Here is an 18,933-nt window from a genome sequence, read left to right as displayed (position 1 = left end):
TATATCTCACATAGAATTATACTCATATATAATTACATGTATATCCATAGAGTTATCTGACAGAAGCTACCAAAAATTAATAGTTTTGGGTTCGTTTGTACAAGATTTTTTTTTTTTTTTTTAAATTATATAGATGTAAACATATGCTGCAGAAAATAAATTTATACACCACTATGCTAATATTATAGCAATTTAGCAACATATACCACCATATATATTCACGATTTAGTTCAAATAGCATGACAAAATGTCAAAATACACCACTATATCAATGTTTCAATTCAAAAATAGTAATGCCAACATTACTAATCACTAATCAATAAACACTATTAGTCATGTGATCAAAAATCATCAAAGAATCCCTCGTCATTAGGAAGATGTAGATTAGAAGCACAATTAGTGCCACTAGCATCAGTAGTCTCAGTTGTAGCCTCAGGATCAACTTCAACATCACCATGTATCTCATCATTATGTTCACCATCATCAATTGCTAGTGCATCAAAGTGAGCTTCCAACTCTGTAAACTTTGGTTCAACATCCCATTGTTTTGCCTCCCCTTTTTTGTAGGTGATCTCTCTGTGAATTGTGAGCCTCAAGTTGGAATGCACAAAGACCAAGTTATCTGCCTTCTTGGAGTTTAGTCGGTTGTGTTTTATTGAGTGGAAAAAGGAGTATGTGTTCCAATTTCTCTCAGATGATGATGAACTAACAACCTATCAAGATTTACAAATTTGAAATTATAGAGTGAAGAGTTTTGAATATTTATGAACAAGAAATTACATATTAGAATCTTAAGATTAAAGAACTTACCTGTGATAAAATTTTGATGGAAACAGGCTACAAGAGTTGGTACTTTTGTCCATGGAAGTACCATCATTTATGAGCATCAGCATTGTTCTTGTCTTCAAGAGCATCAAGACCATAATCATCGATGCTCACAAAACTCATAAATTCAAACCTCATTGCTGATCGTAGGTGCTCTGGAAAGAGTCTTTGGAGGGCTGCCTTGTACCCTTCAGAAACTTCAGGATCTCTGTATGGAGCAACTCTAGTGGTGTTCCCCTTGAAGACATCTTGGCTATAGAACCTAGGGATCAATGCAAAGGCAAGTAGATGCAAACGGGTAGTCATTTGAAGAACTTTTCATCAGGGTCTTGCTTATTCTCATTTATGATGGCTCTAATATCTTCAATCATGTAGTCAATTTCATCATATACTTCACCCAAGCAAGGTCTATCCATGTCAGTGTATCGGATCATGCTCAATATAGGCTCATTGAACTTTAGAAGGTACTTAGCACGATCCCACCAAGAGTCTCGTAATATCCTTTCCTTAATGACAACTGTCCTTTCACTATTAGATATCCTCCATACACTCCAATTAACACTAGTTACCATTCTAGACAATGCCTCTTTCACTTTGATAAGGCATCTCAAAACAATAGTGTTGGAGGCAAAGCGAGTCTCAGTGACCTATTTTAAGATCAAAACAATAGTAGATTAAAAAATAAAAATCAAGTAATCTATTTAAATCATAGTAACGAGTCAGGCGAGTCGTCCGAGTCGGTGAGTCAAGTTGCCTCAGTCGGGTCAAAATGACCCGTGACCCTGGCTTGGTGGGTCAACTGAGCTGACTCACCCGACTCGACAGGGTGACTTAGCTGACTCACCTAGGTGACTCAGCTGACTCATCTGACTCAGCTGATTTTATTTTTTTTGTCTTTGTAGTTACGTAATTGATATATGTTATATATGTGATCAAATTACCTTCTATTTTATGATGTTATTGTGTCTTTAATCTTTATTCAATGATGGGTGCATGGAATTAATTTAAATCCAAAAAAATCTCTAAATTTCAAGGGTTTTATCACTTTGTCAAGTCACAAGCGAGTGCGAGTCGGGTCACGAGTCGAGTTACCCTTGCCGAGTCCGAGCCGGGTCCAAGTCCCGTTACTTTGATTTAAATTTAAAAACACAAAAAGTTTACTAAACTAATGCAATTAGATTTCTAAACATGTTAAAATTTTAAACAATTGAACTTACCTTCAAGAGCTCCAATTTCAAGAATTGTCTAAATATGGCTTGTGTCATATGGTAGTTTGTGACAAACATTTGGATATCTTGTGCCTCTTTATACAGTTTTTTAATCCACTCAACCTTAGTGCCAATTTTTCACAGCATTAGGTTGAGTGAGTGCATAGCACAAAGTGTCCAAAAAATGTGTTTGTACTGCTCCTCAACCAACAAGTTGGCAGCCCTACAATTCTTTGTATTGTCAGTTACTACTTAAACAACATTTAGAGGGTCAACTTGCTCAATGTCTTGGATGAGAATGTTTGCAATGAAAGGATAGTCCTTTACCTGACCTCCACAATCCACAGCTCTCAAAAACATTGCACCTCTTGTAGACACTACAATAACATTCACCAGAGGACAGTTCCTCGCCTCTTTTCATCCCTCTAATACTATTGTGACACCTGTTTCGGTCCATGAATCCTTGATGGGCAGCATGCCAATCTCTACACAAGCCACCTCATCATCAAGTAAAGTGGTGCGTATCTTCTCATAACCAGGGCCCCTTAACCCATTTGGGGCCTCATTAACTACTCTCATCATGTATTGCCAATATGGTGAGCGAACAACATTAAACGATAGTCCATTTGCATAGACACATCTTGCTATGGTTTGATCAGCAATGTCTCCAACATCATTTTGAAATGATGCTTCCACATTGATTTCTTACTTACAAGTTATTGTTGAGGAGAACGTAAGAATGGATGACCCTCAGTCGGTGGTTCATTGGAAACAAAAGTTGAAGACATAGATGACATTTTCCCTTTCTTTGAAGGCCTACCACTTTGCAACGAATGAGCGGCACTTGCCCTTCCAAACAGCTTCATCTGCTTGCTTTTGTTCTTGAATGTATTTTTTCACAATGTGATTTGGAAGGAGGGTTTTAGGTAGCTTTCTGTTTACTCTCGGCTTCCCTGTACAAAATTTAATGTCTTTCTGAGGAATAAAGCAAAAATGTGCTTTCACTCTACTATAGGAACTACTTGATTCCTCTTTGCAATGGCTGCAAATCCATACATAACCTCCTCCACCCGGCATTGGTTGAAGTATTTCCATGTATTTCCATAATGGGGAGCATCTGTTGATTTTGAAGTGGGGATTTCTAGTGCTAGAACCACTTGCAGCCATTCTTAGAATGATAGAATCTACAAATAGTAAACAACAAAAAAAGTAAATTTCTTTGATTTGGATGTGCAAAAATTCAAGATCCCCTCACAAGAACCTTTAAAATAAACTAACACAATAAATTTGCATATGTAGATAAACAGTTAGATAGTCTAAGTTAGCTTCAAATAATAGTATAATACATTTAGATTCACAAATTGAAATAGTAAATACATTTCACTATTTGAGAATCTGAGATTGATTGTAGTCACATAGGCCTAGCGTGTTTGCAATGTCTTAGACAATTAGACTGGTGCATCCCATCAACAAAAATTGAATAATAAATATAAATATTAGATTATTTTATTTATTTATTAACCTATAATGCCTCTGTTGTGAATGGTGACTAACTTGTAACTTGTGTACCTTTGTCATGAATGGTGACTAGTGTCGCTGCTGTGAATGGTGACTGGTGTCGATGTCGTTAACTTGTGTACCTTTGTCGTGAATGGTGACTAGTGTCGATGCTGTGAATGGTGACTAATGCCGCTACCATTAATGGTTAAGTCACTAAAGGACTTTACAAACGACTTAGCTTGGGTATTGTGTTCACAGTTCTACCAATCAACATATCCTAGGTCATCGAAATGCAGCGTCTCATTGCAAAATCATGGTGGAATGAATCATTGAAACGTCTGATTGGAAAATCAACTTTACAAGTCATGATTTTTAGGTTTATCGTTTACAACACATTTTAATATTATTATAATATTAATAAAATAAATTAAAACTATTGCCATTGAAGTCAACCAAAACGACATTCGTTTTAAATTCGCGTGCAGTTTCACATTCGCTCAAAATGGACAAGTATTCAACTAGGGTCCGTATAACCAAATTGACAACAAATGTTATAGTCAAATTGCGGTTTGCAATTGAATATGAATCGAATTCGCATATACAGCAAACCGACTTGAGAATTTCCAGTCGCTAGAGCGAATACGCTAACTTAGCATATATTTAATAATTGTAATACAAATTTTATATATATATATGATCATAAATGTGTAAACATCTATATATGATCTCCTACTTATCAATCTATATTAATAGTTTATATTATTAATAATAATAAAATGAGAGTATCTATATAGAGTCTAGACTTATTACTATTTAGTACCTAGGGAGAAAGGGACAAAGGTATGTCTAAGGAGGGGCTTGAATAAATCCAAGTAATGGCTTATAGTCCCAAGATAGAGTAGGGACCAGCAACTGTGATCCTCTTGTAGACACAGACCCAAGATAGGCTAAGGGCTTGTATCTATAAGCTTGGAGGGAGCCCGTTGCAGTTGGTCTCTAGGCACCTTGGTTATACACCTAATCCTTCCCTCAGCAAGTTGGAATAGTAATAAGATCAGTATAGATGTCCATAAATATAAATAAATAAATTAGTTGGATTAAATGCATGACTAATCCTTTACACTTTGATAAAATTATTGAATCTTTACCCATTTGGCTTGCACATGAATATTAGATTTAGGTTAAATGAATGACTAGGGCTAATAGGGGACATTACAATTGACATGGCAGTTATTCAAGAACAGAATCACATGTAACAGCATCAGATTCACCTATATTATGCAAATGGCAAGACAATTGTGACTATCGAACCTGCATGAAATAGAAATAAATAATTATAACAACCAATACATGTCAGAAATAAACTGAACCATTTATGTATTCATTAGTTAAAAGTAGATATCAGGGACTAGATCTAGCATTTTATCATACCATTGACAGACATAATGAGTATTACACAATTATCACAATATGTCGCATTATGACTTCTTAAATTGCATGTTTGAATCTACAGTGAATATAATTGTTATATCCAATTTCTAAAATGCGTAACCTACTCCTAAGTGATAGTGGTTGCATAATTAGATGTGTCTGCAGATTAGAACTTTCATCAATCAACAGTACATGGAGCACAAAGAATAGAAATGTATGCATCTAATCGATGCATTACACCTAACAGATGCATACAATCATGCTATCTTTTACTTATATTTTTATACCAATTTTTTCACTTGCTTCATTACACATTTGAGTAAGTGTTTGTCCACTTCTCACCATGCCATGTTTGATGTGTATCTAAAGTATAGTCACACAAAAATATTCTCAGAGTAAAAAGCACCTGAGCAGCTTTAAGTATTATCATTTGAGAATCATATAACAACACACCGCCACATCTCCCTTGTGGCTCTGCTTGTACCAATGGACCTCTTGCAAATTTCTCTCTACCCCTTTTCAGATACTGCCACTCAGGGCCTTCAAAATAATGCATTGAGCTGCAAAATATAAAAATAATATTTACTCAGTCTGTTCACAACATAAGACATTTCATAGTAAAAAATATCAAATATTCCTGAATCTAGTTAGTAATAATCAATAAGCAAATAGAAACCGATTAAAAGGAAAGAAGGTTAGAGCGGAAAAGGTAAACTCTAAAGAGCGAAAGGAATTTTTAATTCAACAACAGAAGACAATGTATGGACTACTTTGAGAAAAGGCTCCAGTAAATTAATGTCACTAGTTAACAAAGAGAAGGAAAGGGAAAAAGAAAAAGATAATATGAACACATTAATGTCCATTATAGACCAAAAATAAGTCAATGAAACTCAAGGATACATCAATTTACAATTAATAATTCTATGAAGAGAACAACCTAGAAAAACAAAATAACAGAAATAAAGAACTAATCACAAAAGAAGCAATGCAACACCAGCATGAGAGGTGAAGAGTAAGTGCTGATGAAGACAGGAAGGATATGATACAATTTTCATCAATAATATTTATCAAAGCCTAGAAGGGAGTATTACAGGTGTCATCATTGGTCACTCAGCAGGGATGCCCAAGGAAGCAAAGGAATAATGAAAAGGAGAAGTACCAATGATCAAATTGACCCACAATAGGGATCCATGAATCGATACATAAAAATAAATATTAACCACCTAATTGACTCCCACTTCACATGAAAGTTGACCATCCTCATCTTGGCCCAATCCGTAGTTGATTTTAACCTTAGGCCACAAGCTGCCTAAATAAAATTCATGAATGAAGAGAGTTCAAGCCACCTGCCTATCACAACTCAGAGTCAAGGACACCTATAGAGACAAACCTATGTTCCCCGAGGATGCATACTTGGCCTAAAACCAGGCGTTTCAGAAATGGGGACTAGGGACGGGTATGGGATGTCCCCCAACCGTCCCCAAAAAGTGAAAACCAGGGGATGTCCCCAAAACTTGGGGACAGCTGGGAAAAAAAGGGGGACAGTTGGACGTCCCCAAAACTTGGGGACAGCTGGGAAAAAAAGGGGGACAGCTGGCTGTCCCCAGTACGGAAAGGGGATTCCTAGACATCCCCCAACCATACCAGGTACGGCCAGCCGTCCACAATTTTTTTTTTTTTTTTTTTTAATTTTAAATTTTTTAATTTTTTTTTATGCAAAAAAAATTCAAAAGAGAATATTACAAAATAATTTTAAGGTTCCTTACTAGGTCACCGAGGTGGGCCCCACCCCTCCAAATGCGGTAGAGGCAGATTAGGAGCAGCAGTATGCTTCATTTTTCTATGTAATGTTTTTAATGTTGAACATGAACATGATTATGATACATTGATACTTATTACTTTATGGCAGCCCTCTAGCCTTTGGGCATATAGCTTTAGGCATATTTAGATTTAGATTTTCAGATTTATCATGTTTATCATTATGATATTGTTCACTAATATTGATATGCATTTTGACAATTGAGTATTGAAATCAGATATTATTTTCTAGAGGGCATTCAAATGTTGTATGTTATGGTTCTATAGTGTTTAAATGACATGCTTTGTGCTTAGTTTCATATGAATGACATGTATATTTGCAAATTTCAATGTATATTTTAAAATTTCCCTATATATATAGCCGTCCCCGTTTGTCATCCCCCCCGGTCCCCAAAATCACCCAAAAAAATTGCCATCCCACTGTCCCCCGCCGTCCCCGTACTAGAAACTCGAGGGAACATAGAGACAAACCAATATACCTACCAGCCCCATATTAGAGGAAAGACTGACAAGTGAAAGGTGATTGCTGCCATTAACACAGTTACTTGTAAGAGCAAGGTGATAGTAACAAAGTTGCTCATAATGCACGATGATAGACAATATAACGAACAGTGAAAGTTAAATGAGATAAGGCATGAACCTGTGAATATGAAGAGGGTGAAAAAATTGATCCCTGTCCTCACTGGAACATAGTATCAAAAAGCATCTAATTCCTAACAGGCATGTCACCCTTGGATATATGGTGCTCCCATTTATTGACGCAATTATTTCCCCTACTAACAAACCTGTTATGTTCCTCACCAATAAAATCAAACCACTAATGGGAAACTCAAGCTTTTTCATCAAAAATACTACTCATCTCATTGACTTCATTATGGACATGAAAGTGGGGAAAGATGATATCTAAATAGCTTTGCTGTGATCACCTTGCTCCCCAAGTTCCTAGTTTGTGAAATGATTGAAATAGCTAAGCAAGCAGATAGGAAATGAGACCTACTCCCTTCTGGATTTGTGTCTACAATCCACTTCTTTAACCTTAACAGAAATTCTACAAAAACAGATGGGGCAGTTATGGGATCAGCACTGTCCCCACTGATATTTAATCTCTTATATCCGCAGTTTTGAGGAGAAGATACTCAACTTTATTCTATTGAAACCAAGGTGGTGGAAATGTTAAAATGTATGGATCAGATTGTTGATAGAGAAATTTTGATTTTTCAATGTAATATATGTTAACTATCACTGATGTAGTCTCTTTTGATCTGATTGTAATTCTTTCTTTCTTGCAGGGATATACAAGAATTGATTATGCAGATCTGAAATTTTATATATATATATATATGTTTGACAAGCTTGTTTGAACATTGTATATGCAGATCTGAAATTTTATAAGCTTGTTCGAACATATATATGTTTGATAACATATGTAGATATATAATCAGTTTCAATTTCAAATTCAATCGATCATATTTAGATTGGTATTCAGAATCTCATCATTAACTTTATTATTTATATTTGTTTGGATTAACAGAAATATATATTTATCACACACACACATGCACAGATATATGTATACATATATGTCAGTCCAATGAATATCAATTATAGTAATAATATCACAGTGAATGGATGTAGATCAACTGTATAAGTTTAATCCATTATATAATGATTTAATTTTATGGATTGTATTATTCCGACCGAAGCTATAAATCAATAACGCTCCCTCTTACCTAGGGAGGATAATTTTTACCATCTAAACACTATATACAAGGAGCATCAACATGACATTTATTATGAAAGATGTCACCTCATGGTATCATCCGGAGTATGGTATGACTGTGAATATCAACCATATGACATTCAACATACTCGTATCCTTTCCAATATGTGCACTGGCATCAAGTTTCATGATGCCCACAGAAGAAGATATCTGTTCATGGCATATCCACAAATGCTATATCTCATAGCATTCAGCATGACATATCTCATTTATACAATGTATTGTAGTTTCATACTACTTAGTATTAAGAGACATAAACTATCATGGTAAATGCATAGATATCAACCATATGATATCCATCATGACAGTGGGTTAAATTATTATTAAAGTCGTCACTTTACAATACTAAACACAAATAAACATTAAAGAAAGATCGTCACCTTTCATAATGTTTCTACAAGATCATATAATAACACACATGAGAAGAGTTCATTAATATAAAATATATTTTACAACAGATTTTATTATGACTCAACCTCAAATGAATTTACAATTTTACCATACCAAGTTTACCTCTAAAATGATCCACTTTTATCTTCGAGAGAGGCTTGGTGAGTTTGTCTGCACTTTTCACATCAATGCAAGTTATGACTTTACCGTTCATGAATGCAACATTATGTCCATCATCTTCAAGTGTTGTAATCGAGATTAAATTCCTTTTTATTCCTGGTACATAGAGTACTCCTTTGAGAAGTAGAGAACTACCTGATTTTAGTTTCAAGGTGCAATTTCCAATTCCTTTGATGGAATGTGTTAATTATCACCAATGGTGACTTCGCCATTAACCTTTTTTGGGATAGAGTCTAGTGCTTCTTTATATCTTGTGATATGTCGAGAAGATTCACTATCAATAACCCATGCTTTGCTTGAGACTTCAATTGATAGTGCCAAATACAATACATGATTCTCAGGATCATAGTTACGACGCATCATTAGATGTCACAGATTCACCCCTCATAGCATTGTCTTGGCTGAGTTTGGTGCTCATCCTCTCAAACTTGCTGTCATTTTTTACTTGATTTGGTTTCTTCATCAGCTTCGTGGTTTTATGGAGACATGTGTTGATCAACATAGATACTCTTATCTGGAATACCGTTCTTCGGTGGAGATTATGAGATCTGATACTTCTGTCAGGTCTCAATGTTGGTACACTCAGACCTCCTCTTTGTTGGGTTCAATCAGGATTGACATTGATCATCTTCCTCCTTATCAGTTTTCGCTAGATGCTCCTACTCATCTTCTCCCCTCACGTCAGGAGTTGAATGAGCATGTCAGATAGGATATTTATAAATAGTACATTACCACTACCTGGAGTAATCCCCCGGGGGTTCTACGACCTAGGATGGCCTTCTATGCTTAGCATTTTCTTCAGATTCAGGACCGTATTGTTGTTCGCCTTGCTTATCTCTATTGGCACTGGAATCATGCTTTACGATTTTCTCTAGGCTCATTTAGAGTTGGTTCTCATTGCCTCAAGATTCGGACTGACCACCCTATGGGTCAAGCTGATAGGTTATGTCAGCTATGTACTTTGGCAGAGGTTGAGACTGAGATCCACTTCTTATTTCAATGTCCTCTTTACTATGAGATCAGAGGGAGATTTTATTGCCTTTTCAAAGATTGTTCTTCTCTTTCAATGTTCTTTAGCTATATTGATCAGCGGTGTCTGGCACTTTTCCTTCAGGAGGCCACCCATCTTCGAGAGATTACCCTACAGTCTTTTATTCCTCAGGGGCGTACTTCTAATCAGCTCATTACCGCCTTTTTCTCTCCCTTGTCTCCTCCATGGGGTTTGAAAAGGTCTTCCACTACTTCTCATTCCAAATCAGTCAGACATTGTACCAGTCTCTCCAGGCAGCAACAGTCCTATAGCGGTTTTTCACAGCATTCTAAGGTTGTGGATCGTTCTCGGGTGTACCTCTCTATTACTGATTTCTTTGTGGCAAGGAAGAACCCTTAGTCCTTACCTTTTCTTCTGTCTTGTTTGTCTCTTGCTCTTGTTTCTTCTCAGTCACCGTTTGGTGCTTTTTCTTTGGCCGGCTCTTATGTTTGTATGCTTAGTCCCATAAACCGTTTTCGTTTTTCGTGGACATTAATATTATTATTTTATTATCTTATCTTCCCAAGTGATGTTTGTATAGTTCACTTGTTGTTTAGAATTCTCAGGGCAATTAGATCTGTAGTGTCCAAACTTTTCACATCTGAAACATTTTATTTTGGATAGATCTTTCTTAGGTTTATCATTCTTTTGATTACCCCCTTTCTTCTTGAAATGCTTCTTTTTTTCTTTATAGGAATTCGTATTAAGAACATCAAGTTCTTCATGTTCCGGTTTTAGTTTTCCTCCTTTCTTAAGTTTTCTGGATTATTCCTGAAGACAGTCTCCCTTAAGTCTAATGAAGTTAGGAAGATTATCTCTGGCACTTAATCCTTGTGTGAATGTTTCCCATGAATCTGGTAATCCATCTATAGCCATCAGTGTTAATTTTGTATCATTAATGATGGTTCCTATACTTGAAAATTCATCTCTTAGGCTGGCAACCCTTAGGAAGTAAGAATTCATCGATTCCCCCTTCTTTATTTGTATGTGATTTAGTTGTCTTTTTAGGGCGAGAACTCTAGTTGCATTGTTAACCTCATATGCATTTAGTAATGCGTTCATCATATTAAATGTTGTTTGATGTTTCGTTAGCATGGGTACTATATCATTTTTCACTCCATCTAATATGATCTAAAATGGCTTTCCTATTTGCTTTACTCTAGATAAATTTATGAGGTTCAACAGTGGTTTGTCTAGATGCTGAATCAACAAATTTTTTTACATCATTTTCTTCAAGAATCATCATGATTCTGAATTTCCAGACATCAAAGTGTTCTTTCCCATCAAACTTGTCCTCGGGTCTGATTGTGTATGCCATTGAAGATAGGAGAATGATGCTAGGTATTTATCAAGTCTAATTATTTAATTTGCAGAGCCTGGGTTCAACTACCAGAGCTATGATACCATGTAAAGCTTCTGCAAATTCTATAGGTTTAGATCTGAAATAATACCTTTAATCTTTGTTGTTGTTCTGATCTTCTTCCTCTTCTGAATGTAGAAGGTAATTTTCAGAATGTTAAATCTTATTCTGAAACGTGTTTGTCTCTGCAATAATTTGTAGAGGGCAGTATTGTTTTAAGGAGCAAACTTCAATGTATTGTGTGTTCTTAAACTACAATAACACCCACCTCTTATACCATGACCAAAGGGCATGTCCATTTAGTCCCTTAAAGGGACATGACCCTCTCTAGGTCGGCCCATACTACACTTATAGAAATCGGCCCCCATGAAGGAGATAACACAAATATTAATTAACATAACTATTTAGTTATAGTTAGTGCATAACATGTTTATTTACCAAGGATCGCTGTCCATCCTATTTGCCAAGTATAAAGTATATAATGCTTTCAAATGGTATGCAAGGGGAGAAGATTAAGGTGTGATATGCACTCTCAGACCAGTATGAATATCACTGTTATAAATTTAACATATCAGCTAGAGTGTAGAAGGCTAAGGCTCATAGTAGCCTATGCCCTCCTACGAATATGCCTAAGATAAGTCATGGAATACTCTAGAGGCATCCTCTCTCCTTGTGTTTGAAGCTGAACCTCAGGGGCATCCTCGTCCTCATCCACACCCACATAATCTTCACCATCAAACTTAGATCCATCAATCCTAGCCTCAGGGTCCTACGCTCGGTCTCCTTGCGTTGTAGCCTCCTCGACTGCCATCACCACTGCCTCTGCCTACGAATCCACCTAATCAACCCACTCCACGTCTTCATCATTGAAGATAGGATCAACAATCTTTGTGTACCACTCTACATTTGAATTGACAATCTCTAAATACAATCGGTGCCATGGATCTATTTATGGAGAAGGCAAAGGTTGTACTGTTGTAGTGAACAAACTACAAAGACCAGAAGATCATTCAATTTTTGCACAAACAATGGAAATGCAGGTAAGTTTGTAGAAGCTTCCTCCAATGCTTCCTTTACCTCCTCTCAATACTTAAGTGCAAGCTACAAAGTTGGACAAACAATCAACAATCGAAATGGGAGAGCCAACCTGTTTGTTAATTTTTCTCTCAAAACCCCAATACTCTTCTCTAACTCTTTTCTCTCTATCACAAGCAACAGCAAAGGACGGAATGACCTTTTTAGGTAAAATAGATGTTATACAAAGTACAAACAATTCACTTAACCCTTTAATTTATTTTCATTTTGCACTTTATATATATATGTAAAAAAAAAATTTTTTTTTTTTTTAAAATATATATATATATGAAGCCTAGAAGCACAAAGCATCATAAAATCATATGATTTGATCATTTAAACAACAAAAACACCATAGGCATAAACTTTAAACATGTAAGTTGTAATCATAGCATCATGAATCAAATTCATACCATCATATATTTCAATTTTCAAGTTCAACATCAAAGATTCAAAATATTAAAATTAAATCATGATCCATGAATCATAACACCACAAATGATGTTAGAAACCAAAGTAACCTATTTACATTCACTTTTTAGGGTTGTGAAACTCAAAATAATATCAAATATGTTATAAAAAATTACTTAACAGCAGTCTGTTGCCAAAAATTCGCTCGAGTTCGATACAAATTCGATCTCGACAATTCACATTCGCCCAAGTTCGAATTTCCAGCTTGTGGGTTCGAACTACCCCCTTCCAAATGGAACCCTACTGAAATTTGGGTCAAACTGGACCAGTATTTCGAACTGATTCGAACCCAAACATGGTTCTGAGGGCAAACCAGCAAACCCAAGTAACTTTCCCTATATATTTTGATGTTTTGCTATATTTTATATAGTCGTCCTTCCACTATCCCCAATTTTGGCAAAAGAATTATCATCCCGAACAACACATCCCCCATCCTTTAATGAGCCCAGCTAGTTCACTCTCAATCTATGTTGAAGAATTTTGTTTTGAAAATTTGAATTGAAAGTAATACACTGAAATTTAACATTATTACAAACCAATTACAATGCTCACACCCTTATTATTTTCTATATAAAGTTGCAAAAATTTACAATGTTGATCTAATGTTGCATAATTTATTTTCAAAATGCAAGAACTTTACTTGTGACATTAATTAACTCTGCTCATTCTCAGCCATTTATGATAGAACAGCAAATGTGACACTGCCAAGCATAATGGATGTAGTCGGAATAAAGTAACTATTATGTTTAGTACTTGTTTAAGCTAGTCGGGCTGGCTAGTTACGAGGTGAGGGAATGCAACCGACCCTTCTATAAGTACTTGGAATATTGTCAATGTACGCATGTTGATTTTGGTATTTATAAAAGAAACCATTTCCTCGCTTACTGGTATTCTGGTATTAATGGTACATTCTATGTTTTACTTTACACGTCTATCAATTGTGTTATTCTGTATGATTAGCATATCTCTGTGAACTTGAGTGATATTTCCACTCTACATTTTCGGTGTCATTGCCCAAGTCCGAACCTGGAGGTCAGCAGGATGGAGTAATGGGAAGGGCCTTTGTACCACTCATCCAAGTAATAAATAGTGACGGGAAGAGAAAGAAATAACCAAGGAAGATCTCGTGACAGCGTAGGAAGTTGCGGTCGATCGGTATGTACGAAGGGAAGCCCATGAGAGAACGGTCCCTGAAGGTACGGTACGCGACAAACTTTCAGTGCCACCAGCGGTGTACGATCTCCTAGGAGAGATTCCTCGCCTGTTAGCAAGCAATTTGTTACGAGTAAAAGAGAAAGACAATAAAATTGATCCATGCCCCTAATTCCAAACATATATCCCAAGCAGGTACAAGGAGAAGAAACTGAGGAAGAAGTCACCTTGAGGACACTACGTCTGCAGCAGTAGGAAGAGAGATGTCGTAACTTGAGGGGAGGACAAGGGGATTCCACAAGAATTCAAGAAGGGTTGATCGAGCATACAATCAAAGGTATAGAAAATTTGGTCATCTCGAAGACACCAGCAAGGAAGTTGGGATACAAAAATCCAGAGACACTTGGAGGGAGAGATCTCCAACATGAGCAAAGTCAAGAAGAAGAGGATACTTTCAGTACTTCCTCCTCGACAGCAAACTTCCAGTCGGGAGAAGGTGTTCCGTCGGGAGGAAGTGTTCCATCGAGAGGGAGTGTCCTATCGAGAGGAAGAGTTCCCTCGGGAGGAAGAGTTCCGTCGGGAGGAGGTATTCCATCAGGAGGGAGTGTTCCACTGGGAGGTAGAGTTCCACCGGGAGAACGAGTTCTATCGGGAGGAAGTGTTTCGTCGGGAGGAAGTGTTCCATTGGGAGGAAGTGTTCCCTCGAAAGGAAGTGTTTCATCGAGAGGAGGTATTCCATCGAGAGGGAGTGTTCCATCAAGAGGCAAAGTTCCACCAGGAGGAAGAGTTCCATTGGGAGGTATTCCATCGAGAGGAAGTGTTCCCTCAGATGAAGTGTTCCATCAAGAGGAGGTATTCCATCGGGAGGGAGTGTTCCATCAGGAGGCAGAGTTCCATCGAGAGGAAGTGTTCCATCGAGAGGACGAGTTCCATCAAAAGGAAGAGTGCAATCAGGAAGAAGTGTTCCACCAGGAGGGAAAAAGACCCATGTAATGGCAATAGACAAACAAAAATTGCCAAGGTTCACAAGGGATGGCTCGGAGGACCTCGCCTGCCACTATAAAACATGCATAACAATATGGCAAGCCATCGAAGAAAATGATCAAGCTAAGTGGCTAAAAGCTTTCCCTGCCACACTAAGGGGTATAGCCATTGACTGGTATATCGATCTGGAGGCAACAAAGAAAAACATGTGGAGTAATATCCGGACAGCCTTGGAGGAAGAATTCAGACTCTTGAGAGACGATAATGAAATAGTAATGGAGATTTATAACACATGACAAGCAAAGAGTGAATCCGTTAAAAACTATAGTAGAAGGCTAAAAGAGCTAATAGGGAAACTTGACAACAAGCCTGCGGATGGACTAAAGAAAAGATGGTTCATTGAAGGATTAACACCATCCTTTAGGAAAAAGATGAAAATAGTTTCACAAGCAACCTTTGGGGATGTATGTACTCGTGCAATGGACATAGAAAGCGAGAACAAAACTTCCAAGGCAAGAAGGCATGGAAGCACGAGTGAAAGTTCCGAAGAAAGCAAAGAAGAATCCAAAACCATCCAAGCACTAAGAAAAGACCTAAGGCGATTGATGAAGGAAGTGGCAGGGAGTAAGGAAGAAAGGAAAGAAGGGAGGGAACTCTGGTGCACTGACTATGAAAAAGAAGGCCATACAACAGGAGCATGCCCAAAGAAAGCATTTTGTGAGATTTTTCAGGTACTGGGGCACGCAATTAAAGATTGTCCCTACAATTTAGAAACACCGAGCGCTCAAGTATTCCTTACCCAAGGAGAGCAATCTACACCACCCTCCACTCCTCCGAAGAATGCAAATACGAAAGCCTCACCAGGAGGATATAGAAATAACAGGAGAGGAAGTAATAATAATAAAAACAACAATAGCAATAACAACACACCATGACGTCCACTCCAGTATGATTCCAAGGGGAGGCCGATGATCCAATGTAGGAGATGCAATGAATTGGGACATTTTGCACGCGATTGTCAAAGTGACGACGGACAAAATGGAGGAATGCTTTGTAAATAGTGTGGGCTAGGCAATCATGAGGATGTGAATTGCCCAAGACAGAAGGGGGTAAATATGTTAGATATTGAAGATCCAAAAGGCGAGATTCTTGCAATCACCAAGACGCAAGCTAGAAAATTAACCTATCTAGATGCTACCACAGAGACGAAAAGATTTCAAAAAGCAAAAGACATTCAAAATAGCATGGGAGAGGAAGGCAAGACGACCAAAAAAACCTACTTCCAATAGGGGTGTACCAAATATTGTGAGGCAAGTACTGGAAACCACTATCCCAGTAAGAATCTCTAATTTATTAGAAACACTACCCCAATTGCAAGTAGTGCTAACTCAGGGGGCAAACCTGAAAGGGACAACTTCAATGAAAGAGAAGGAAGGAGAAGTACAGACAAAAGACAATACCCTATTCACTATAGGAATGGGGAGAATACCCATGGTAGTAGAGATGGAGATATTAGTGTGCAAGCTTTCAAATACCCTTGTTGATGGAGGTTCCAGTGTAAATGTTTTATTAGAAGAAGAATGGAAGGAAATAGGGAAACCTACACTTTGGCCATCGATATTTCAACTAGTACGAGCCGACCAACATGAAATCAAGAGTATAAGAACATTGATGGGACGTAGTTGGTATGCAACAATTTTTTCTAGATTTTGTGGTTATCAATTTAGAGAAGAAAGGGTACAATGCTTTATTAGACAGGGGATGGTTCATCTATCCATAACTAGAAACGAGACACACTATCTATTGAGACTGAAGGAAGAAAGTACATCATAGATCTCAAGACCCAATCAGTAAGTCAGGATTTGGCATCAGACTCCGAAGAAGAAAACTATGAAGGGATGAAACCAGATGAGGAAGGGGTGCTCAGACTAAGGGAATGCTCAGACGACGACACAAATTCTCTTAATGAATTATTCCACTAGCAAATGGGAGACTATGAAGTTTTCCACGTAGAATGTAATATGTTGCAAATTCAAGAATCTCAGTCGGAAGGAAGGTACCCGGAGGAGTACACGGAGTATAAAAAGAATGGATCAATAAAATTATCTACTCTAGATAATAAACCAGTAAAAGACCTCATCAGTGGGTCTAAATTAAAAATATACAAAGAACGGAAAGAACGGGTCCCTAGTTATTTCATAAGTACAGAAGGAGAAAGTAATGATGAAGAAATAAATCTCCACCCTAAGTCTTATAAAGCTATATCAACATATACTGGAATCACAACCATACGGAGGGAGACCAACAACCGTTCAAGGGGAATAAGTACGGACAGAGCCAACAGGAGGAGGATACTAAATGCTGTATGAGACAAGGAAGTAGAGGCCGTACGAAAGGAGACAGCCGTACGAGTGGTCATACCAGAGGAAGCACCAACCGTACATCTTGAAGAAGAGGGAACAACAGTACAGAGATCTGTACAGCAAGAGGAAAGTGTGGGAACTTTTCAGAAGGGCACTGTACGTAGGAAGAAGACAATATAGACAAAGGTACGAAAGACACCCATATGGAAGACACTCGTACAACAGGCATCCATATGAAAGACACTAGTATGCCAAGCATCCGTATAGCATAGGCTAGTACATGGAATTTTCGTACGGCAAGCAGTAGAGGAAGTACACCAGGCATCCGTACCAAAGGCAAAAGGAGAAGTACGAGAGGACATTTTCAAACGGGCATTATCAATACATGAGGCATCCGTACAACAGGCAATAGAGGGAGTATGGGAGGCATCCGTACCAGAGGCAAGGGAAGAAACACCTAAGACATCATCCGTACGAGAGGAAAAGCCCGTGCAGATGGAAGTAGCATCCATACGAGAGAGTTCATCTGTATGTGTGGAGTCCGTACAACGGCAGGAGGTATTACAAACAGCCATACCTATCAATTCCAAGACAGGAGGAAGTTTAGGGCCGTACTATACGCGCTTAGTCCGTACCACATTCCCACACGTGGAATTTCGTTACAGTCACATCACAAGAACAGCTGGTACAGGTGGCATATACAAACAGTTAAAGAAATTTTGGAATTGACTCACCAACACATAATGGTGAAATTAAGCATAGGGAACCGGAGCAAAGCAAACATTATTGATTCCAAAAAGAAGAAACCTGGGGTACTACAAGCAAAGGAGATAAGGAAGATGACAAAAAGAAAAGGGAAAATGGCACAGAAAACAAGCCTGGCTAAAGCATGGGGGCTGGAAAGGCAAAATCTTCAACATCAATGGGAAGTCGAGAAAGTCGCAATGCAAGAAGCTTGGAAAACAAAGATAGATGAAGTGGAAAGCAAGATTGCCACATTGGAAGCCAAGAAGATGGACACTTTAAGGGTACTGCAGGGTGTTCGGGCAAAACAAAAGACAACTGAAAGGGATCTGCAACGGCTACGGGGAGCTCCGAGCACAGGGATGTCCTTCCATCCTCCTTCTTCTTGGAGTCAAAGTTCTTTTCGTTGTTTTCTTGTTCACCAGTCGTCTAGAAGGCGACTTCTTTTTTGGGGGGGATAGATGTAGTCAGAATAAAGTAACTATTATGTTTAGTACTTGTTTAAGCTAGTCGAGTTGGGTAGTTTGGAGGTGAGGGAATGCGTCGGTCGGTTGGAAACCAACCGACCCTTCTATAAGTACTTGGAATATTGTCAATGTACGCATGTTGATTTTGGTATTTAT

The 18,933-nt window shown here is 37.7% G+C and overlaps 1 protein-coding gene across 2 annotated transcripts in view; it reads right to left on the bottom strand.

The window, feature by feature from the left end:
- Positions 1 to 18,933, bottom strand: part of CPSF160 (cleavage and polyadenylation specificity factor 160) — a 284,561-nt gene that overhangs the window by 228,103 nt on the left and 37,525 nt on the right. For both annotated transcript variants that reach the window (XM_089809086.1, XM_089809085.1), the window contains exon 3: positions 5,371 to 5,524. In XM_089809086.1, the coding sequence (XP_089665212.1) occupies positions 5,371 to 5,524 (154 nt within the window). The remainder of the gene's footprint in view (positions 1 to 5,370; positions 5,525 to 18,933) is intronic.

The sequence above is a fragment of the Cupressus sempervirens genome, chromosome 11, assembly GCF_028749045.1.
Source record: "Cupressus sempervirens isolate cs-2001-9-10 chromosome 11, ASM2874904v1, whole genome shotgun sequence".
In the NCBI taxonomy this organism is placed as follows: Eukaryota; Viridiplantae; Streptophyta; class Pinopsida; order Cupressales; family Cupressaceae; genus Cupressus; species Cupressus sempervirens.
Note: the sequence above shows the minus strand (reverse complement) of the source record. Positions and strands in the feature narration are given on the sequence as shown.